The 24,483-nt window shown below is 38.8% G+C and overlaps 1 protein-coding gene across 1 annotated transcript in view; it reads left to right on the top strand.

Annotated features, from left to right (window-relative positions):
* def6.L (DEF6, guanine nucleotide exchange factor L homeolog) overlaps positions 1 to 22,526 on the top strand; it is a 72,958-nt gene extending 50,432 nt beyond the window's left edge. The window contains 4 exon segments of the mRNA NM_001089966.1: positions 2,336 to 2,502; positions 5,565 to 5,763; positions 17,310 to 17,400; positions 22,221 to 22,526. Of these exon segments, the coding sequence (NP_001083435.1) occupies positions 2,336 to 2,502; positions 5,565 to 5,763; positions 17,310 to 17,400; positions 22,221 to 22,366 (603 nt within the window). The 3' untranslated portion in view covers positions 22,367 to 22,526.
* The last annotated feature ends 1,957 nt before the right edge of the window (positions 22,527 to 24,483 follow it).

Raw genomic sequence — 24,483 nt, forward strand, 5'->3', positions numbered from 1 at the left:
TATAACTTTTTTTATATAGTTCTACTGGAATACACAGCGTTATGACCAACATTGTAATAATAAACAAATTAAATATAAACAATGAATAAATATAGTTAAACAATGAATACATATAGTTATACAGAGATTAGGGTAAAGGTCGCTGGCCAAAGTTTACAATAGAGTGGGTGGATAATGTACAGACACAAATAGAAGCGCAAAAGTGCCTAAGTTTCAGGCATTGGCCCTTTGCTGCCAATGGTAAAAATTGATATGCTTGCTTTAGAAACATTGCTACAGGGAATATAAATAAGCTGATGTGTAGCCATAGAGGCAGCCTTTCAAGCTGAATGGTGTAATAAATGCACATGTTTACACAGCAGATAAGCTGAGTAGAATACAGTGGTTTTAGTTTTTACACAGATCAAATTTTATTCTACAGATCTATGGCCAGCAGGGCCAGGCCAAGTCATTGGTGTATCTAAGACAAAGTACTCTCATTAATCCATACTCCCCCCTGGCATGTGCATGTATGCATTACTTTGTGCTTGTTCTCACAATAATGTGCACCAGGAAGGGGAGGCAGGAGTGCCATGCGGTCGAGCTCTTCACGACCTAGGGGCAGTAATGGAGAAGAAGTATGAGCTTGGCTCCCCTTTACCTTCCTCTCTAGGCATGTGCCTCTTCTGCCTATCCCTAGTTCTGGCCCTGATGGCTAATGCCACACAGAGGCTAAAATCCTGTCTGTACCCTGAACTGTTTTGTCGGCTCTGGTGCAGGCACACTTGGCTGATTTTGGAGCAAGAATGCAAACTTTTGCGTTTCTTCATCGAAATCAGTTGGGTATGCCTGCACCTAAACTGGCTTAATGCAGACCGTTCAGCCGGGCCCGCCCATGCCACTCTGGAAGTGGTTTTTCGATGGTGCAAACTGCCGGCAGGCTCGCAGGGCGGACCCTGGTACAATTGCACCCCCTGCTTTGCTTCATGAGTACCTCTGAAATTCGTTTTTGTGCGATATAATGTGATCAAGTTTTCCCAATTTGAGTTTTTTTGTAAATATGCTGGTGAAGAAAAAATCTAATTTGGAAACAGGAAATCAGCCTCCCCAGTTAAATGACTGTACTGACTGGTTCTGAAATAGTCTGCAAAAGATGTGATATTGAAATTATGCTAATAGAGAGGTAACATTGTCTTTTCTGAAGTGTCTTGTTGATCTAGCATATTTCAAATGTTCTAGACCGATAAATGCTCATACAGTATGTTATTTAGTTGCTTAAATAAAAATCAGCTGGAAGGGTTTTCACAATTTACAGTATTATAAAATCAATTAAATAAAACACTATTTTTAGGGGACTTATTTCTGAACAGAACAGGCTACTCCAGGGGCTTGCATTGGCAATACAGTTTGCAGTCATTGGTAAATCACAAGTGCTTGCTATTGTGCTAAAGTTCTGGGAAAACTATTGCATTGTGTGTAAAAACCATGGTGATTTTCTTTGCACTTAGTAATGAGCCTGTTTGCTCATTTGTTCAAAACAGTTTACTGAGCTGGTAGAAAATTGTCCAATCTTTGTAAATGAGCCCCTGTGTCTTCAGCTTTGTACCATTTTGAGGTCATGTTTTGCTCTGGCACAAAAGGTTGCACATACAGTGGGGGGCCGATTCACTAAGCTCGAGTGAAGGATTCGAATGAAAAATACTTCGAATTTCGAAGTATTTTTTTGGTACTTCGACCATCGAATTGGTTAAATTCGTTCGAATTCGAACGAAATCGAACGAATCGAACGAAAAATCGTTCGACTATTCGACCATTCGATAGTCGAAGTACTTGCCCTTTAAAAAAAACTTCGACCCCCTACTTCGGCAGGTAAAACCTACCGAAGTCAATGTTAGCCTATGGGGAAGGTCCCCATAGGTTTGCTAATCTTTTTTTGATCGAAGGATTTTCCTTCGATCGTTGAATTAAAATCGTTCGAATCGTTCGATTCGAACGATTCAATCGTTCGATCGAACGAAAAATCCTTCGATCGATCGATCGCAGGATTAGCGCTAAATCCTTCGACTTCGATATTCGAAGTCGAAGGATTTCAATTCGAGGGTCGAATTTCGAAGTATTTTTAACTTCGAAATTCGACCCTTAGTGAATCTGCCCCCAAGTGTATAGAATTATGAGTAACTTGGATATATTTAAACCATAATCATTGGCAGTGTTGCACTGCAGCTTTGGTATAATATATTAATCTTCAATGTGGATTGTATATGAAACATTTAAGTTACTAACGAATGAGCTTATAAATTGTGTGCCCATGGATGCAGTAACCAACCTTACATTTCTTTTTAAAATATTTTCTTAGGCGCGTGCCTCAATGCAAGCTGAAATGCAACTCAAAGAGACTGAGGCTGTGCAACAAAAACAAAGGATCCAGGAATTGGAGCAGTTGCAGGATCATTTACAGGAAGCACTGGCACAGGAGATACGAGCTCGACATGATGAGGAGGCATTCAGGCATGCGCAATCAAAGTACTGCACATTTATACAGTTATATAAATTAAAAATGCCTACATGTAAATAGATATAATATGGCAATAAAATAATATCCATAGCAACAAAATAATATCCATAGCAACAAAATAATATCCATAGCAACAAAATAATATCCATAGCAACAAAATAATATCCATAGCAACAAAATAATAACCATAGCAACATGTGGCATTTTAAAGGTACAGTAAATATGTAATTTTATTTTTCAGTAAGATCAAAGTAAAAGTTCTTTACTATGGCCTGCAGGATTGGTGAATGTTCCTTCCCAACTCTGTACTTGCCTCCAATCCCTACCTGCCCTTACACTGTGACTGTAATATTTAACATTGTTTTAATAAATATATATAAAATAAGAAAAACTAAAAGCTGCACAGTATAGTAATTTAGGTTGAAAAGACATGTCCATCAAATACATCTTTTTTGTCTAAATGAAACCTTCCTAGCTGCTTGTTAATTCCAAAGAAAGCAAAAAACAAAAAAAAACACACTGAAACCATCTCCAATTTGAGTGAAAAAAACCCCCTTCAGACTACAAGATGGCAATCATACCAGACCCTGGATAAGCTTTGTAACAAAGTCGCCCATTCTAAAAAAGGCATTCAAACCATTCTTAAAGCTATTCCACAACAACACAGCTCTCACTGTAAAAACACCTTCCTAGCACCTCAAGAAGGAACCTCTTCTCGTCAAGTGGATACCATCATGTCTGCTGGAAATATCTACTAGTCAATAAAGCATCAGATAGTTTTTTTATGGTCCCTTAAATATTTATAGTTATAAACTATTCCATGTTTGGTCCTTGGAAGGTAGATAAATGGGTTACAGCTAATCCCTCTACATAATGGACTTCTTATATACAGGTAAATGTAACAACAAAAGGTAAACGGAGGGTGTTGTATACTGTAATCTATTTAACTCACAATGACAAATATTGAGTAGCTTAAATCTCCCAGTTTTCCATGCTTAGCTCAAGAAATAATAAAAATACATACATTTCTCATGATTAAAATTATATCCCCAAAGTATATTTGTCATATTGAACCGGGGGGTATATAAAATATCCCCTTGTAAGTCCATAATACATAACTCTACATTCATCATCGCTGAATCTGCCACTTACCTGCTATTTGTCCAGATCCCCCTGCATGTATGACATATCCTGGATAGAATTATTTGGCTTGCATAGTATTGTGTCATCACAAAGATTGATATATTAATTACAATTCCCTCCCCCAAGTCATTAGTGAACAAATTAAGAGTGGACCAATACAAATTCCTGTGGGGGTCCACTAACAACCCTACTCCAAATAAAAAAATGTACCATTGACAGCCACCTTCTATACATGATCATTTAGTTATGTTCCCAACATTACCAAGACCTACGTGTCAGGGGGCCTATCGGCTCCCAGCGAGAGTAATCCTGGACCAAGGAGGAAGCACAGGGTCAAAAGTCCAGATCGTAGTAGCCAAAGGGTTAAACAGGAGACGTAGTCAGGGCACAGGCAAGAGTTCACAAGGCAGGCAGCGAAGGGTCAAAGTCCAGAACAAGCAGAGATCAAAATCCAGTAATCAATAAAGAAGCAATATAATAGCACCAAGGAATGCTGAAAAACAGGTTCTATAATTGGGCAGGGATTGAGCGTCTTGAGTGCCCTTTTATTTTGAATTCCGGCGCCTGCGGTGATGTCATCATGCCTGCGTCATCGCGCCGGCGCCGCAGCACCCACGTGCAGCGCATAAATGCCACCATCTTTAATTCATCGTGTCGAGTCGGGCACTCCCGGCGGTCCTGACACTACAGACCTTAGTTTAAAACCTGCTTTGAGTATTTTGACATCCTCACCATTCAACTCAGGAGCTCTCTCACCTTCCTTAGTTTTTTAACTTAAGTAATCCATCACTGAAGGCAAATTGTGCAGATAGTGGGCCAGCTGGTGCTATAGAGGAACACTTAGTTCTATGCTCCCAAGACAAAGGTTTTGCTAACAAGACACAAGAAAGGAGTTCAACCCCTCCAAACGAAAACCCAGCATCCATACACACACACCCCTCCCTACTTTCACATAAATTCTATAAACTCATACCTATACTAACTATAGAGCTTAGTATCACAATAGCTTTTGATATTATGTCTGTCCAAAAAATCATCCAAGCCATTCTTAAAGGCATTAACTGAATCAGCCCGGCAGTGCATTCCACAACCTCACTGTCCTGACTGTGAAGAACCCCCTACGTTGCTTCAAATGAAAGTTCTTTTCTTCTAGTCTAAAGGGGTGGCCTCTGGTACGGTGATCCACTTTATGGGTAAAAAGATCCCCTGCCATTTGTCTATAATGTCCTCTAATGTACTTGTAAAGTGTAATCATGTCCCCTCGCAAGCGCCTTTTTTTCCAGAGAAAACAACCCCAACCTTGACAGTCTACCCTCATAATTTAAGTCTTCCATCCCTCTAATCAATTTAGTTGCATGTCTCTGCACTCTCTCCAGCTCATTTATATCCCTCAAGCACTGGAGTCCAAAACTGCACTGCATACTCCAGATGAGGCCTCACCAGGGACCTATAAAGAGGCATAATTATGTTTTCATCCCTTGAGTTAATGCCCTTTTTTATGCAAGACAGAACTTTATTTGCTTTAGTAGCCACAGAATGACACTGCCCAGAATTAGACTTGTTATCTACAAAAACCCCTAGATCCTTCACATTTAAGGAAACTCCCAACACACTGCCATTTAGTGTATAAATTGCATTTATATTATTTTTGCCAAAGTGCATAACCTTGCATTTATCAACATTGAACCTAATTTTCCAGTTTGCTGCCCAGTTCTCCAACTTAGACAAATCACTCTGCAAAGTGGCAACCTGCACACTAGTGCTAAACCCTATTGTTATTGCACAGCACTGTAATATATGCTAGTGCTTTATAAATATACTAATTATAATCCCATTAATTCATTTACTTTACCAAAAATGTGTATAACATTAATTTATACATTTGCATATTACTGGCATAAAGTTTATGATTTTCGCTGTTCCCCAGGCTGTTGATGCAAGAAGAGGAAAAGCTAAGGGTGCTGCTAAGGATGCGTGAAGAACAGACTCAGTATGTGGAGAGAGCACAGAAGGAGAAACAAGAGCTACAACAGGAAATGGCAGTGACAAGCAAAGAACTACAGGAAGCCCAGAAGCAACTTGAAGATGTGAGGGAAAACAGAGAAAGAGCAGATAGGGATGTGCAGGTACAGAAAATTATAATATCCAATTTAATTTATGTAAGTTATTGATACTCTCTCCCTTTTAGATAATTCTAAAACTGAGAAAGAGCATATAGTGATGTGCAGGTACAGAAAATGATAATATCCTTTTTGATTGAAGCTTTTTTTGTACTTTGGGTTCTACTATTGCTAACTTCTTGAATAGAATGCTTCCTTTCCTAACCGTGTGACTTTCCCAAGAATAAATCTCGCACTAAATGGTATCTAAAGACACATTAGTGGGTTGGTGCCATTCTGGAAACCACAGATGAGGTACAGGCTGAATACCTTAAAACTATAAGCTTTATGAGTCCATCGATAAAAGCACAATACGTCTGATGAGTTACATTCCTCTGATGATTTACATTCCTTAATGTTATGTAATCACTCATTGCCCTTAAGTATCCTTTAGGTATGAAACATGACAGGGGTATAAAGGTGGATTAATGAAGCTTATGGTTTTAAGGGAAATCAGTCTCTTCCTCGTTTCTGTGTCTGTGTCCTTGGATTTTGTATTGACCTTAGCGATGGGTCTGGGGCAGCTGCACCAGGAATCTAAAGAAGCTCTGGAGAGTTCTGGTTTAACTTCAATATATTTTTGTTTGGATGAGAATCTAGGAATGAGTTTATGTGGGGTCAAGGGCTTGAGCACCCAGTACATGGTTACATGTTACATGGTGAGCAAATCACAAGCATTCTTTTAATTTATTGGTAGGTCTGAAGTATACAAACCGGGGGTATGGTTTAACTGGGTCAGTGCAGTCTTTGCACTGTTTGTGCCTTTAATTTGTAATTGTTACTAGTTGGAGGAACACTGCCATTTTCAAACCAAGGAACTAATACCCAAAATGAATACTTAAGCAACACATAGTTTACATCATATTAATTGGCATATTAAATAATCTTACCAAATTGGAATACATATTTAAGTAAATATTGCCTTGAGCCAACATTTCGTGATGGTATGTGTGCTGCCTCAGAGATCACCTGCCCAGAAATACCACAACTCTAACTGTAACAGGAAGTAGTGTGGAAGCAAAAGACAGAACTCTGTTAATTGGCTCATGTGACCTAACATGTATGGTTTGTTTGATATGTTTGTGTGCACAGTGAATTATTTTTTAAAATGGCAATTTTCTATTTTTGATTACCTAATGGCACAAAAATGGCGAAAAAGTATATTATTATGAAAATGGTTTATTTACATGAAGCAGGGATTTACATTTGAGCTGTTTTATGCAATATCTTTTCATAGAGACCTACAGTACATTGTTTGGGGGGTATTGTTTCCCTTTAATGCTAGCAGCAAGGGAGAATGGTGACAGTTTACTTTTCCTGGAACCAGTGCTAATAGCAGTAAGAGAAAAAAAAGTGCCACAAAAAAAATTCAATGACAAAACGCAAGCAACTTTTCATGCTTTTATTTTTTGAATGCTAGCTTATTTAAAAGAACTATCTATATATACTATAACTATAATACGATCCATATATCAAAGTATAAATGAGCTATGTATATATGATATGCAGATTAATATTTACAAGGCTTGGTAGCTGACCCAGTGAGTTAGATCTGTGTACTGAAAAACAACATTAAAACTACCTCCTATTTTCAGAGAAACCCCTAGGACAGTTTACAGAAGGTGATGCAACCTAAGGGACATTCTATATAAAAAAGATTCACAACAATGCTACAAACAATTCAACCTCAAACCTGGCTCATTACCCCTAAACTGGGTTGCTATGTTTAATAGATGCAACTTGTAGACAGATGATATCCGGTCCATCATTCAACCATCCACACTCTGGGAAATCTATACATATCCAGCATAGAGTGACTTGTACTTCAAAGTTTGTAATCTACTCTATATGCAGACTCATGTACTTCGGAAAAGTTAGCAATAATTTTAGCGACAGAATGGCTAATCAGCCTTCTATAGAAACAACATTGGCATCAGGAAAGTGCACTATACCAGTGGCCTTACAAGTTTTATTACTACAACACAAGCTTGGAAGTCTGATGTCCCAATCTCAGCCTGTGCTGGGAACCAAGAAAGGATATTGTTACAATAAGAATGTAAATGGATTCACAGACTAAAAACCATTCCCCTTTGGTCCCTTTGGTTTTAATTAACTTGTCTGTTCTACCCTGTTTAGCTAGTCTTCAATTAAGGCATTATGTTTCAGTTTCTGAATTATTGTTTTTTGCTTGTATTTTTATTTACTAACAGGCACATTAGAGTGGTTTAACAGAAATTCTGTCTGTGACCTTTGGTTCAAGTTTTTAAAGAGTTGTTTATTGCTTGATGTTTGTTGTATAATGTATTTGTCAATTGTTAGCGAATATGACAAATCTCAATCAGTATTAATGTTCTGGTTTTAACTTGCTCATTTTGATGTACTACTTATTATTTCCTGTACACAGATCTGAATATCTTCATTAGAGAGCACTCACTGGGTCAGCTACCGAGCCTTGTAATATTAATTTGCATATGATATATACTTAGTTTATTGTCTTTGACATTTTGATTGATGGACCTGTTTTGTCTGAATGCTCAATTTAGGCAGGAGACCAATTCCTGTATTGAATGGCCTGGGTAAAGGGGGCACCTCTTTCCCTATTATACTTGGTGGCTGACCGATCACTAGTATCCAGAGCAAATACCAGTATGCTATCATGATGTGTTCAATAGCACTTGTTCCCTTCATATTTAATATATTAATAAATGCACATTGGCGCTTTCGTGCACCTAATAAGCAGCAACTATTATATGTATGGTCTGTTGTGAAGCTGCACTGATGCTTGACATTATACACCAACACAAACTTAGCAACAAACTAATTACTACTAATTACTAAATTACCAGTGTTTATTGATTTTACTGATTTTCTCTTTCTATATACCTGCAAAATGGAACACAGGCAGTACAGAATGGTCAGGACCTGGGTGTTCTGGATGAGGGGTCTTTACATAATATCAACATTAAAGGGGAACTATTGAGGAAATGGAAATTTAATATAAGCTTCATCATACTGAAATAAGAAACTTTCTTAATACAATCAATTAAATATTCAGTACTGTTTCTGAAATAATCAAAGTATGTAGTCCATAGTGAGGGGGTAAAGTGTGTGTAACATTATTAACACATAAATAGTAAAGCCAGTACTCAGACCATAATTGTGTGTACAAATATAAGAAATTTACTATTTATATGTTAATAATGTTACACACACAGATACAACTGTCACTTTACCACCTCACTATGGACTACAACTCCCAGCAGCCTCTAGCAGGGAATCCATGTTACAGACAAGCAGAGAGTGTGGCCCTGAGCTTTGGTATTTTTTATATCTGTGCACACAATTATGGTCTGAGCACCGGCTTCACTATTTATGTGTTGCAATACAACCTATATACGCACCAATGTTTTAAAATGTATTAGTACATTTCTCTTTAAATTGATTACCCAAACTGCACTATGTTGTATAGGTCAAAGTGCATATGAGTTTTAAATGGGTGCACGTGTTAATGGTCCTTATACACTTGATAAAGGGTATTGAACCCGAAACATGTTGTGCTTACCACTGCCTCTAATAAAAAGTTGTTTGCAGTAATACTGCTGGAGTTCCTCTTCCTTCTCCTATACTTGGATCATTTGCAGCAGTTGCAGCACAGAGCAACTATTAAGGAATTGGACGCATACCATTTGGAAAAGCTGTGCTTACCTCCATCCCACTCTTCTATTTGGACTTCTGAAATAATCTGACAGATCCAATTTATCTTATAGGGGAGCTTATTTTGCATAGAAGATGTATTAGAGCTCACGCTATTAAAATCACCAGAAATCCTGTTTTGTTTGTACTGGAATCAGTTATTTGAATGAGCTCTCATCTACTAGGAAAGGAAGCCCCCCCCCTATAAGATATATTGAATCTGTCAATAACTACCTGACACTAGTGATGGGCGAATTTTTTTGACGCCGGCGATAATTCTGATGCCAGTGACAATTCTGACGCACATTAAAGTCAATGGGCGTCTATTAATTGCCGGCATAAAAATGTTGATGCCGGCAAATTTTCACCACGATTTTGCAAATTTATTCACCGGCAGCAAACCATGTAAATTTGCTGCGAATTCGCCCATCACTATCCGACACCCAACTGCTGCATGAAGACAGGATCAAGAGAAATAGATGCTGAGAGAGAGGGATAGTGTACATAAACTTGATTATTTCAGAATGCAGAATATTTAATTGATTGTATTTACAATGTTTCTTATTTCAGTATGCTAAAGCTTATATTACATTTTCATGATAGTTCCCCTTTAAATAACTCGAATAGAATTGTTTTGGCATCAAATAGTGATTTATTATATCCTAATTAGAATTATGTATATTGTGGTGTTTTGGTAGCCGCAGAAGAGTAAAGTATAACAGTGCTTTATTAGCAGGTTCATGCAGCCATTACACATTAACAGTAGCTTTTCTCTAACACCACATGATATATAGAAAGTACTTTGCATGCACAGCACAGCTCATCTGCACAGTGACACCAACAGGCCATTTATATAAACACCAGATATTTCCCATACAGTAGAAAAGCATTTGGGAAAATGTAATAAACAACAATGCATCTTAAAGCAATAATATACATTCTTCACATCAAATAGTCCTTGGTCCATGCAGGTAGTTTTCTGATTCTCTCATATTTGTGTCAATCAGACAGTTCATATGTGTATGGTCCTCGCTGGTGTCTCACTTCAAGTGGTGTAGTAAATTTAGATTGTCCTTGTTTCAGTAGTCCTGGTTTCTTAATTCTGACTAAACATCCAGGCTGAAAGTGCACTTCTCTTGCACCAGGTTTTCTGTCCGTATAAGCCTTGCATTTGGCTTGTTGACGTTTGACAATGTCAGCAGTAGACGATTTTGTTGGCACAGTATTTTGTGGAAGTTTGATGTCTGCAACATGTAACTTAGTTAGCATCTGTCTGCCATGTAATAATTCAGCTAGAGATGATTGGGTTGTTGCATGGCGTGTTGCTCTGTAGTTATGTAGGAACTCTATTGTAAATTCTTTCCAAGATTTACCAGTAAGATTTGCTGTCTCTAGTGGTTCTTTTAGACTTTCCTCTCTCTATTCCTCTCTCTCAGAAAGAATTCAAACTCAAATTAGACAAACTGTGGTCTGTTGTCTGATATTACCTCCTTTGGATTACCTTCTCTGCTAAAGACTGTAGACAGAAATGGTATTAATGTAGTTGATGTTCTATGAGAAACAAATGCAATTTCAGGTCATTTACTGTAATAGTCTATCAAGGTTATAGCATATCTACAGTCTGTAGGAGCATCTGCAAAAGGACCCACAATATCAATAGCAAGTTTTTCCCATGCTGAATCAGGAAATGGTACTGGCTGAAGTGGTGGTGTATGTGTGATAGATGTTTTGTCATGATTCTGACAAGTAACGCAAGAATGAATGGCAGTTACCATATAGTTCTTTGTTATATTTGTTTTGTACTTACAATTCCTTGATGACTCTCATGAGCAAGTTTTATGAGCTTTTCTCGCAAGGTCTCTGGTACCAGTAAGCGGTGAGCTCCATGGGCAACATAGCCATCTACTAAGGACAGTTCATGTCTAATCCTGTAGTAAGGTTGAAGATCAGGACAGTTTCTTCTCAGCATTTGGCCATTTGCTTTTTAAGATGTCCTGTAGTTCTACTTGAATTGGACATGTGAAGCAAGCTTGCTGTAACTGTAGATGTTAGTATATAAGTCAGTGCTACAACTTCTATGTCCTCATCCAGTGTATCAGAAGCTGCAGGTAAAGTTAAATGTGACAAACGATCAGTAATAAAATTTTTCAAACCTGGTTTGTATTGCATTTTTTAATTGAAATTCAGTAGCCTTGCTGAACATCTAGCTTTACGCATTCCAGCTCTTCCTAGTCCCCTTGTTTTAAGCAGTGTAGTTAAAGGGCTATGTTCAGTGCAGAAGGTAAATTCTCTACCCCATAGGTAGGTTCTCCATTTTTCTGTTGCCCAAACACATGCTAGAGCTTCTTTTTCAACAGTTGAATACTTACGCTCTGTCTCTGTAAGTGTTCTGGATACAAATGCAACAGTTTTCTCTGCATGATCAGCATAGATATGTGTGAGAACTGCACCAACACCATAGTCTGAAGCATCTATAGTAACCATAGTGAGTAGTGCAGGATCAAATAAGGCTAGCACTGGACTGTTCACAATTAACTGTTTATCTATTTTGAAGTGGCTCCACAACGTAAGCATAGTTGGGAATAATCTTAGAATTTCATGAAGTAAGACCTAAGAAAGCTCATAAAGTCTGAAAATCAGATGGAGTAGGTGCATGCGTAACAGCGTTGACATGGTCAGGCTCAGGCAGTAATCCATCTTGTGAAATTAAACAACCCAGAAATGACAGCTGAGTTTGTCTGAAGTGGCATTTGTAATCAATGCATTTCAGAACATTTTTTAGGTATTTGTCATGAAGATCCATAGTTGGAGTGTAGACAATTATATCATCCAAGTAGCATTGTACACCAGGTATGCCATGGAGTATAGAAGACATCAGTCTTTAAAAACAACTCGGTGCTGAAGCCAGTGCATAAGGTACGCGCTTGAACCAAAAAAAACCATCATGGGTGATAAATGCAGTCAGGTCTTTGCTTTCCTCATGCAGTAATACTTGATAAGTACACTGAAGATCCAGAGTAGAAAAGAATTTTGCTCCTCATTCTGAAAATATTTCCTCTATGTGTGGCAAAGGATGATTATCCATAACAACTGCTTTATTAGGTTCACGAAGATCAACACACAATCGAATACCTAAAGTTTTCTTCATTGGTGAAACCCATTTGGAGGATTCTGATTTTTCAATCACATCTTGCTATACCAGTTTCTTTAGTTTCTGTGAGACAGTCTCCCTTATAGAGTAGGGCAATCACCTTAACTTCTTGTGTACTGGTTTTACATCTGGTCTCAACTTAACTTTGTGTACAAAGTTCTTTACACAACCCAGTGAAGTGTTACTTTGTGGTGAAATTTTAGAAACAGGCTGTGTGGCAGGCACTGGTGCTGTAGTAATGAGACCATCAACTAATTGTAGGTTTAATGCAGCTAAGAGATCCCTTCCAAGAATAGCAGCACCCTTATTCACAATGTAAAAGTCACATTTTGCAGTATTTGATTCAAATGGTACAGTCACTGGCAAGTAACCAAGCACAGGGACTGGATCCTTTAAGTTACTGACAGTCTCAGGGCAGGTGCAATAAGTGGATCTTTTGCAAAGTATTTCAAGAAATCATCCTTTGGTAGTATAGAAACAATTGAACCTGTATCAAGCATCAGGTTAATGGAGTGTAAATTCTGTTAATTTCTAGCAGTTCTCTGCCACTGCTGTTTCAATTTGGCTAGCAACTGTAATAGCCTTTGCAAGGGTTAAATCCTGCTCTAGGAGCAGTCTCTCTCTAATGTGTGGTGAATTTGTTTTCCCCCACACAACTCATGTGCAGTGACACCTACAGGCCATTTGTATAAACACCACATATATACATGTATGTATGTATGCCTTCATTTGTAAAGCACAGAAGGTTCCTGCAGTGTTGTACAATATATATATATATATATATATATATATATATATATATATATATATATATATATATATATATATATATATATATAGTGGATAATGTACCCCCTACTGTAATTTATAAAGATATTATGTTACCGAGGAGTTATGTGACCATATAAAAGCACGAGGCCGCAGGCCGAGTGCTTTTATACAGGTCACATAACTCCGAGGTGACTTTTAATATCTTTATAAATTTCAAGTAGGGGGTACATTATTCATTATAATCTAAAGTTTCAGAGAGAGAAGGGAAATTGTGGAGGGGTGTGCCTGTGTGAGTGCTGAGGGAGAGAAGACTCCTACACAGACTGACTGAGGCTTACCATGTGGTCATGGTGGGTGGTGGCACGCTGCAGCAGGCAGTCTCTCTGTTAGAGTCTCGTGAGCCGAGACCTCCACACTCCACAGTCTCGCCAGTCTCCATACAGGGCAGTCACACAGTCTGACTCCAGCCAGCCAGCGAAGCAGAGGGGAGGGAGGCGTGCTGGTGCAGCACAGCTGTGACGTCCACACTCTGTCTCCCCACCCACCCAGTCTCCAAGACTGAAGAGTGACAGGGTGTGGGAGGGGCAGATAGAGTGGTTGGAGGCGGAACAGAAGAGGGAGAGAGGCTGTGATCATTCCCCATTGATTTGTGTTTCAGAGCACAAGCTTTTCTGCTGCTCTTAAATAGCCTTCCTGCAGCAGGGCTATTTGGCAGCCCGAACACTGTGTCAGGCTGCAGCAGTCACTAAACAGCGGCGCTGCTCCTAACAGGAGGGGGAGGAAATTAGGTCAAAGGTCAAAACCCGCCTCCTTAGACGTCACTCACTGGCTGACATCTCCGCTCCCTGGGGCTTAGAGTTTTGGCTCTGGGGAAAGGAGGAGCGTTCCATGCCGCATGCGCTGCGTAAGTTAGTACGATTTAATCCTGGCAGTCAGAAGGGAGAGGGCAAGAGTGGAGGTACAGTAAAGCTGCAGGGAGACGGAAGTGGTGAGCAGCGGAGGAAGTGCTGACTCAATAAACGGCGCATTCCGACGTCAGAACACGCTGTTTATAAGAATATAATTTACAGTCTGGTCCCATAGGGAAATGACCAGACTGTAGATTATATATATATATACACACAAGGAGAACAAGTAACATAATATGATGAGGAAAGTAAGATGCTGGAGCGGTAGATGAGATCTATTTGGATTTTGCCAAAGCATTTGATACAGTGCCCCAGAAACAACTGCTTTCTAAACTAAGGGCTGTTGGGCTGAATGAAGTCGTTTGCACATGGATAGGAAACTGGCTACAGGATCGTGTACAGAAGGTGGTTGTTAATGGTACATTCTCTACTTGGAGTAAGATTTTTAGTGGGGTCCCTCAGGGCTCTCTACTGGGTCCAATTTTATTTAACTTGTTCATTAATGCCTTAGGGGAGGGTAATGCAAGTAATATATCAGTGTTTGCAGATGACACAAAACTATGCAGCCCAATTAATTCCATCCACGATGTGGCATCTTTGCAGCAGGATCTTTTAAAACTGGCAATCTGGACGGCTATTGAGATTCAATGTTAATAAATGTAAAGTCATGCACTTGGGATGTAAAAATATGCTATCCTATTATACCCTTAACAGGACTGCACTAGGCAAATCCATAATGGAAAAGGACCTTGGAGTCCTTGTAGATAAAAAACTTGGCTGTAGCAAGCAATGCCAGTCAGCAGCTTAAAGGGATAACAAGGTCTTGAGCTATATTAAAAGGGGCATAGATTTGCGGATGCAGGGGGTTATACTTCCACTGTACAGGCCCCATATAAAATAAAAATGTATCCAAACCCGTACATCATGGCCTTTAAGATGATAGAACCGCATATGTATAGAAAACGGATCCGCACACACTCTGGTTAATGCAGTTGGGGAGTATCCCCTTTTATTTAGCCACCAAACATTCTTTAAGATGATAGAAGCCCAGTGCGCAATAATGGAGGGATCAGCACCCTCCCAATTCAACAGGTAGAAAAATTCACTGGCACATGTGGCAGATGCAAGCTGGGCTGTCACGTGTGCCAGTAAATTTTTCTACCCACCTCAGTGTCGGAATGGGATGCCAGAGGCCCACCAGAAAACCTTAGGCTGAGGGCCCACTTTCCAAACTACTATACCTCCTCTCCTCACTTTATTTTCCTAATCTCTTTCCTCTACGTACTATACTATATTCTTCCATTATTAAAAGGATCCTGTCATCGGAAAACATATTTTTTTCAAAACGCATCCGTTAATAGTGCTACTCCAGCAGAATTCTGCACTGAAATCCATTTCTCAAAAGAGCAAACAGATTTTTTTATATACAATTTTGAAATCTGACATGGGGCTAGACATTTTGTCAATTTCCCAGGTGCCCCCAGTCATGTGACTCGTTCCTGCACTTTAGGAGAGAAATGCTTTCTTGCAGGCTGCTGTTTTTCCTTCTCAATGTAACTGAATGTGTCTCAGTGGGACATGGGTTTTTACTATTGAGTGCTGTTCTTAGATCTACCAGGCAGCTGTTATCTTGTGTTAGGGAGCTGCTATCTGGTTACCTTCCCATTGTTCTTTTGTTTGGCTGCTGGGGGGAAAAAGGGAGGGGGTGATATCACTCTAACTTACACTAAAGATTGATTGAAGTTTATCAGAGCACAAGTCACATGACTTGGGGCAGCTGGGAAATTTACAATATGTCTAGCCCCATGTCAGATTTCAAAATTGAATATAAAAAAATATGTTTGTTTTTGTGAGAAATGGATTTCAGTGCAGAATTCTGCTGGAGCAGCACTATTAACTGATTCATTTTGACAGTATCCCTTTAAGCCTTTTTCTTCTCATAAAGAAATAGGGAATGACCATGAAATAGGCCAAATGTTTAGATGCAAGAGACCCACTGACCCCTGGGCCCACCGGAAGTTTTCCTGGTATCCCGGTGAGCCAGTCCGACACTGACCCATCTAGAATATGCCATACAGTTTTGGTCTCCAGCGCTCAAACGGGACATTATCAAATTAAAGATGGTACAAACAAAGGCAACTAAGCTGGTAAAAGGTATGGTAAATCTCAGCTATGAGGAAAAACTGTGCAATGTTTGGGTTGTTCATGCTGGAGAAGAGGTGCTTAAGGGATAATATGATAACTAAGTATAAATATATAAGGGGATGGAGGTTCTATCTCAATATATTTAGAAGATATGGATGATGGCTCATAGTACAAGTTGGTCCAGCATCTTAGAGTCAGGAAGGATTTTTTCCCCCTCTGAAGCAAAGGAGAGGCTTCAAATGGACTTTTTTGTCTCTCTGGATCAACTAGCTGTTATGCATGTTACATATAGACCTAAACGGTTTAATTTGATGGACGTGTGTCTAGCTAACTTACTATGTTACTATGAAGAATACGATAAATATCTATAAAAGTACACATAGCTATATAAATAGACACTGCTTAAGTGCCATGTGGTAAGAGAAAAAGTAGGAAGCAGGTCCCTGTCTCATATAGCTTACAGTTTAACAGGCACAAATTGGAGGGGAAAAGTGCAAGGTGCTGTTTTTTTAATTATTATAAAGAAAAGGAAATTTTTCAAAAAATGTTTAAATATTTGATTAAAATGGTCTATGGTAATGGTCTTCCCGTAATCCGGATCTTTCTGGATATGGGGATTTCAGATAAGGGACCCCATACCTGTACATATGTGAATCTGGGCTGCTATTATTTTTTTGAACTGTCAACTTGTTCCTGCTTGTATAACTACTACTGTACATCAATTGAAGAAAAGTCAATACTATTTATAGAAGCATTTAATATGTAAATTCATATGGGTCATTCAATATGTGAATGTGTCTATAGTTATTGTTTATTTATATGTTTATATATTTTTTAAATTTAAGGTGGCTCAAAAAAAGCTTCGTCAGGCCAGTACAAATGTCAGACATTGGAACATCCAGATGAACAGATTAATGCATCCTATATCCCCAGGAGGTAAGAGTCATCACTGTCAAATTGGTTGTTATTAAACGTCATTCAGCAAACAATTTAAGAGAATAAAAAATATTGTCGATAAAAAATGTATTCATATTAATGCCTCCTAGCATTGTCCATACACAGAAATCAAATCGACTCTTCATACAATGTATGTTCAAATGCAGAATTAATAGATGTCACATGCAACCTATCAGGAAAACTAAAACTTTTACTTTTGCAGACTTTTTGTGCTTCTACATTGTGCATTATATTTGATTTTTTAACTTTGAAACTTTGATTTTTTTTAACTTGCATATTATTAAATATGAAAACTAGGAGGAGACCTTCAATTCTACCAACATTGTAGTCAGAACAGGATAAAAAATATAAACATGGATTTCTTTCTTCAATATTTTTGTGGATTTCGGATAAGGTAGAATTGCTACTCCATATCATGTACATTGATCATTTAAAAGGAAACTATACATTATAATTATTTATAATTATTATCTGCTATTTATATAGAGCTGACACATACATACTGCTTTATGAGATTATACAACATCTACATCAGTTCCTGCCAGTGGAGCTTATGATATAAGATACTGGTGTCTATAGAAATATATCACAAAGCAATCCATATTTGTAAACACTTTTCATATAAATAAGACTATTTCATTAAAAATATATTTTTCTATTAGTATGTGATACAAATTATGTAACTACAGAGGAAACAGATCCTTTGCAGAGGGGCCCATGGGTGACCCACAACGTTTTTGAAATCGTGGGTTACCCAGAATTTTTTTCCAAGTTGCAGTCACCTGGAGTTTCCTCTGGGGTGGGGAAGTGGGCTAGGATAAAAAAAAATTTTGGGGGGGGGGGCAGGCGCCATTAGTTACACCATTGTGTACTACTACTGTATAATCCTGTAGCAGGGCCACGTGCTTGCCCTGTTACTAGATGTTATATATAAGGCCTTTATTGCCTCAAAGAAGTCACAAAAGATGCAGTGAACTAAAAACACTTATTTTAATGCAGTGGGTACAGGGTGCCACTCAGACTGGGGCTCTGGTTGCCCACAAGGGTATTTTTCCACACAATACTGATTACTCACGTACATATACAGCGTTCTCCCCTCAGAAGCCTCCAGGGCACTGGTCATGCAAGACACATAGGCAGGAGTGCCATCAGCTGTACAGGGGCTTCCTCGTCTAAGGAACTTTTACCCCGATTCTCTGCCACAACCTCACGTGTAATGCCCAAGTTTTTACTGTAGGCTCTCCATTAATCTACAACTGAATGCTCACTTCCCTATCTCTGGTCACCTCAGGGCTCTAGCCCAAACTATTACTTCTTGTTGGGACAACAGGCTGTCTGTGCTCGCTAGTCCTCTGTACCTTTCACTCCTTGAACAAACTCACTTGCTCCTACTATGCACTTGCTAGCCTTAATGGCATCAAACTCCCCCATAAAGGGTCTGGCCACTTCGGTCTGCTTATGCTTCTTAGATGTTATAGGCCAAAGAGGAAGTGCCTCATCAAGGCACTGTCTTATATAGGCTCACAATAGTAATGTGCGGGTTGGGTTTTTCCTGACCCACAACCGATCTGCACCTGCCCTCCACCCGCGCCCACCTGAGCCTGACCTCTGGCTTCCCTTTATAGATCCGTGCCGTCCCACCCCGCCAATGACGTCACAAAAGGGGCCGGAAGTCGGCAGTTGAAGGTGGCTACCTGTAAAGGGGGATGCAAGGTCGGCCCGAACCTGACCCACCCGTGGGTATCGGGCCGTCCCGCACATCACTAGCTCATAAGTCAGCTGAGCGCCACCTGCTGGCTAAACCTGCACAATGCTTACTATTTACGCTATAAAAAATAAATTCTTTATTTTTACCCCTTTACAATCCTATTTTAAAAAAACTGCAGTTTTAAGTACTAAACTCTGCTCTATGGCTCATTTGAGGCACTGTGCTCAGACACAAACCAATGGCACACATACATGCTAGATTCCATCAGGTAATGAATAGTCAGTGCTGTTTCTATTAATCACAAACTGAACCTGCATTATTATCAGGTGATCTCTGAGAGAGCAAGCTAAACACCAGAAATGGTTACTCAAGATTACATTATTTAATAGGTCACTTATTAGTATATAAATGATCAGTTCAATCAGTATTTGTTCAGAACACCTATTTTACTTCAGTTTTATTGCTGTCATTGAGTACAAATAACATTTACTTAGAAGCCCAATAGAAGTTTCCTCTTGAGGCAACTTCAAGTGATTTCGGGAGACTGAAGCGACACATGGATTTAACCATTACGATTCACATTACTGTTGCTGGAAAAGCTTTGACACGAGATTAGTTGCCCACAGAAGCAGATATTTATCTCTGGAGATTAACTTTGAGCCACCGTTTAGTGATGGTCTCTGTGCTCACAAGAAATAATGTAGGCTCCATCTGTAACACAAAGAAGAGTGAGATTAAAAAACAGCGTTATGTCCATTCATTTGCTGAAGAAACCCTTTTGCGTGCGAGCATAGTCTAATTCTAAATTCTAATTTCTCAGCAGCATCATAAAAATGGCAACAAGAAATGTATCATACATAACTAAGCTGGGGGAGGCCTGAAGATTGTAAGCAATGTTTTCAAAAGTAACAGTTTAAAAAGTCAGAAGCCTGGTTAACTCAGTGGCTCTTGAGAAACATAATATTTAAAATTTAACATTACAAAAATAGTAAAAATAGTAAACCCCTTCACCCACTTCGAGATCCGGTCCATAAAGTAGTGATCTGGGCGCACTTAGTCAATTGATGCCAGTAACCCATTATGGAGGATTACATTCCCCGTGCCAACCCCTTCACCCACTTGAAGATCCCTCCCGAGTGGTGTCCTAATCGCACTCAATCAATTGTTACCCGTGATGAAGTTGCACCTTTTATCTCAGCGTTTCACACCAAACCGGTGTACCTTGAGCATAAAAAATTACTGCTATTAAAGCTATTCCTCGGATCTTAAAAAGCCACCAACCCCTTCACCCGCATCAAGTTCCCACCCGATCCATTCAGTTTAGCCCTCCAAGGTCCCTATCAGTAGTCCTGCCTAACCAGTAAGCTAAAAGTGCGCCTGATGCGCGTTTCACCCGCCAAGTTGCGGGTAATCCTTCATATTGGGTTACTGGCATCATTGACTAAGTGCGCCCAGATCACTACTTTATGGGAGGGATCTCGAAGTGGGTGAAGGGGTTGGCACGGGAATCGGAATCCTTCAATTGGTGTGATTGGCGCCCATTACTGGGACTTTCTGAACTTGCTACACACTGAATGCGGTTGGTAGTACTTATCTACCATATAACTGTATTAGCTACTGACCTAAAGTACTGACTTACCTTGCCCAAATCAATCAGTATTCCTGCAGTTAGCCTATTTTTAAGTGTGAACACTGGATATCAATTTTAGATTTTTTATTAAAAGTTATGTTTTAATCACTCCTTTATACACGTGGATGCTGTGGATGGGAAGGTGCAGCCATATGGGTCAGTTCTTTCTCTTTTTCTCTGTGATTTAATATTTATTATCTGACTCTGCACACCATTCTTCTATAACTGATGGTTGGTGCTCCCCAATATTTAACTTTCATGTATATAGCAAACATTAGTGACCAAATGTTTGCATCCTTTTTGACTAATTTCAGACCTCATCGACTTTCTCAAAAATTTTGTTAACAAATGGCTTTTGCGAACATGTGCGGTGTATGTAATTACATATCACAATCGCAAAGCGGTATTTGCAACAAAATATTCAACGAAATTCCAGAGCAGGTGTTAACGCTAATCTTTGCTTAGAGATTTTAATTACATTCTCCCTTAAGTGACATAATGTCACCTAGGGCTGATCATGCAAGGTGCAGCAATACTTGGCCAATTTTCCCCTCTAAATTACTCAACAAGGCCAAGTCAGCCGGGCACCCAAGGCAACCCGGCGACTACATCGCCCCTCTCCTGATGCGCATGCGTGTACACGCACAAACGTGCAGAAGCTGAGCGCGCATGTGCAGAAGAGCGCATGCATCCAGGAAGAAGGGCATTGCTGCCCAGGGGCGATCCTGGCCCCTCCGCCGCCTGAGGCAGCAGCAGTTTCTGCTGCCCCCCCTCCCCCGGAAATTTGCTCTTAAAGTACCAGGAGCAACATTTTTGCTGCCCCTGGTACCTAGTGGGGCGCTGCCGCCTGAGGCGACAGCCTCAACTCGCCTCATTGGCGAAGCACCCCTGTTGCTGCCACAGGTGGGGAAACAATGGTCTGAACTAGGGGCAAGATGGCAGAATAGGCATGTGCCTCTTCTGCTACCCCTAGGCTGCAATTCAGCATTACTAAAAGTAATCAAAGTATCTGGCTTGTCCTTTGTTTAAATTAGTGACTCATATTGTTACATATGGTGGCTTATGCTGCTTATTAGAAAGATTAAATAATGTGTGAGGATAAAGTGCATAGGGAGAAGTCTGAGTAAGTCTTTATATCTATGAATGTTTCAAATTTGGATTTGCCTGAAGGGGAAAGAAGAAGGATTCCATAGCACTTTGTACCACAGAAAGGTGAATATTGTTAACCTAAATACTTTGTTCCTGGTAAGGAGAACTGTCCCATATATTAAAGTTTTCAAATCATGTAAAAATTCAAAGAAACATCAAGATAGAGCAAAAATGGTTGCAATTATTACATTTCATTTGACCCTTTAAGTGTCACCCATGGTAGAATCCAGCAACCACCAGACCAGCATAAAAGAACACTGTAGATTCCCCTTTGATATTTCTTATCATTTTTTACATGTAATATATTTTCAGAGAAGCGAATCGTTTCTGGTAGTGGATTTCAAGGATTATGGGGCATACCTTTCACACGACGTGATTCATCTCTAAAACGTCTGCAGACACTGGATGGGAAAGACCATACACACCCAGCAGGAGAACATGTGGAGACTTTTCATTAAGTCTTAGAGATGCAGCATTATCTATTTTTGAGACATTGAAGTGATTTATGTTTGCATGTATATGAATTTATACGGCTTTCTATAAATGAGTAAGTCATAATGACACAAATGCTCTGTAAACATATTTTATGAGACAGAAACCCATTTTCTTGGATAAAAACAAAAAAAAACAAAATGTCACAGATAACTATTGCACTGCTTACTTTAGTTCCACATTGTGTATTTTTTAAGATGTGCCATGCATCATATTATACAATGGTTCTGATTTACAACCATAGATGGTAAATTGTATCTATAATATTGGCAACTGTACTTGCACAATTGTGCACATATGTTTGTAAAGCTGTCTCAATGTATATAATCAAACAGTTATAAAGTCATGTAAATAAATTTGTCCTTTGCTAAGCCTAGGGTAAAATTCTAACATAAAAATATTTTATTGGCAAGAAAAAGGCAGGTTATACAAGTTGTGGTATGGTATGAAATAATGGTGTTATGTTTTGGTATTAAAAACACACCTTTAGAAATACAGTCATATGAAAAAGTTTGGGAACCCCTCTTAATTCTTTGGAGTTTTGTTTATCATTGGCTGAACTTTCAAAGTAGTAACTTCCTTTTAATAGTTAACATGCCTTATGGAAACAGTAGAATTTCAGCAGTGACCAAGTTTATTGGATTAACAGAAAATATTTTTATAAAGAGGTGGCTGTGCACTCTATTGCAAATGGTTAGAATCTACTTAGTCAGCACTAAATGACGGTGCGTTAGATTAATGTTAGTAATCAATTTCATAACCAGAAAAAATAATCTCTACTCACACTCAGTAGGTATAACTGAATTCATTACATTTTAGTCAAAGTAGGTTTTACTTAGTTAATCACCAATGATCAATTTGATATAAATATAATTTTAAATAGTATTATAATTGTTCTAGAAATTCATGTGTAATAAATTATTCAAATCAATTATTTGCAAATTCATTATCATTTCATTCTTTAAATAGGTAAATTCATGTTGCTATTTGCAAATTCATTATCATTTCATTCTTAAATAGAGCTCAGTAAATATTAGAGCTCTCTTAAAAATCCATAGTGCAATTAATGATTTCCATGTCCCACAAAACCTGTTAAAAAATGCTGGAGAAAGACAAAAGAGTTATTGTGTCCCGGAGTGTGAGCTACGAAGAGTCCCCGATAAGTTGGAAAAAATATGAATTTAGTGAAGGATATAGAGGATTTCAAACGCCTATTGCTTCATCCTATGTAGGAAATTCAGTGCGCCCTGATTAAACCAGTCAAGACGAAACATGTGGAGGAAGCAACTAGATATCCCCGGACTGAATGTAGCAGTGAGGAGGAACTACTTTGATAAGACTTTACCAAAATTCAGATCGGAAGGCATGATGGAAGCGTCTTGAGGTGATGGAAGTGTCTTGAGGACATGGAGACATATCCCAAGGAGCGGTGCGGTAGAGTTGTCACTATCTACCAAATGCTAACACTGCACATTAAACATGAGGACTGATTTTTAAGTTGTCCTGTACAAGAGACAATTGCCCACAAATAATAATTTTTCTGAAGCGGTAACAACCTCACATAAAGCACTCAATATTGACTTCAAGTTGGTAATAGCGCTGTAGTATTCCCTCCATCTGGATAAAAACTGGGACGCTGCATCGAGGATTAAAACTATAACTCCCTACATAGGATGAAGCAATTGGCGTTTGAAATCCTCTATATCCTTCACTAAATTCGGATTATTTCCAATTTATTAGGGACTCTTAGAAGCTCACACTCTGGGACACAATAACTCTTTTGTCTTCCTCCAGTATTTTTTAACAGGTTTTGTGGGACATGGAAATCATTAATTGCACTATAGATTTTTAACTGAGCTCTAATATGAATTTACCTATTTAAGAATGAAATGATAATGAATTTGCAAATAGCTCTACCATGAATTTACCTATTTAAAGAATGAAATGATAATGAATTTGCAAATAATTGATTTGAATAATTTATTACACATGAATTTCTATAACAATTATAATACTATTTAAAATGAATTAATTTGTATGAAATTGATCGTTGGTGATTAACTAAGTATATACTTTGAATAAA

Source organism: Xenopus laevis, chromosome 2L, assembly GCF_017654675.1.
Source record: "Xenopus laevis strain J_2021 chromosome 2L, Xenopus_laevis_v10.1, whole genome shotgun sequence".
Lineage (NCBI taxonomy): Eukaryota > Metazoa > Chordata > Amphibia > Anura > Pipidae > Xenopus > Xenopus laevis.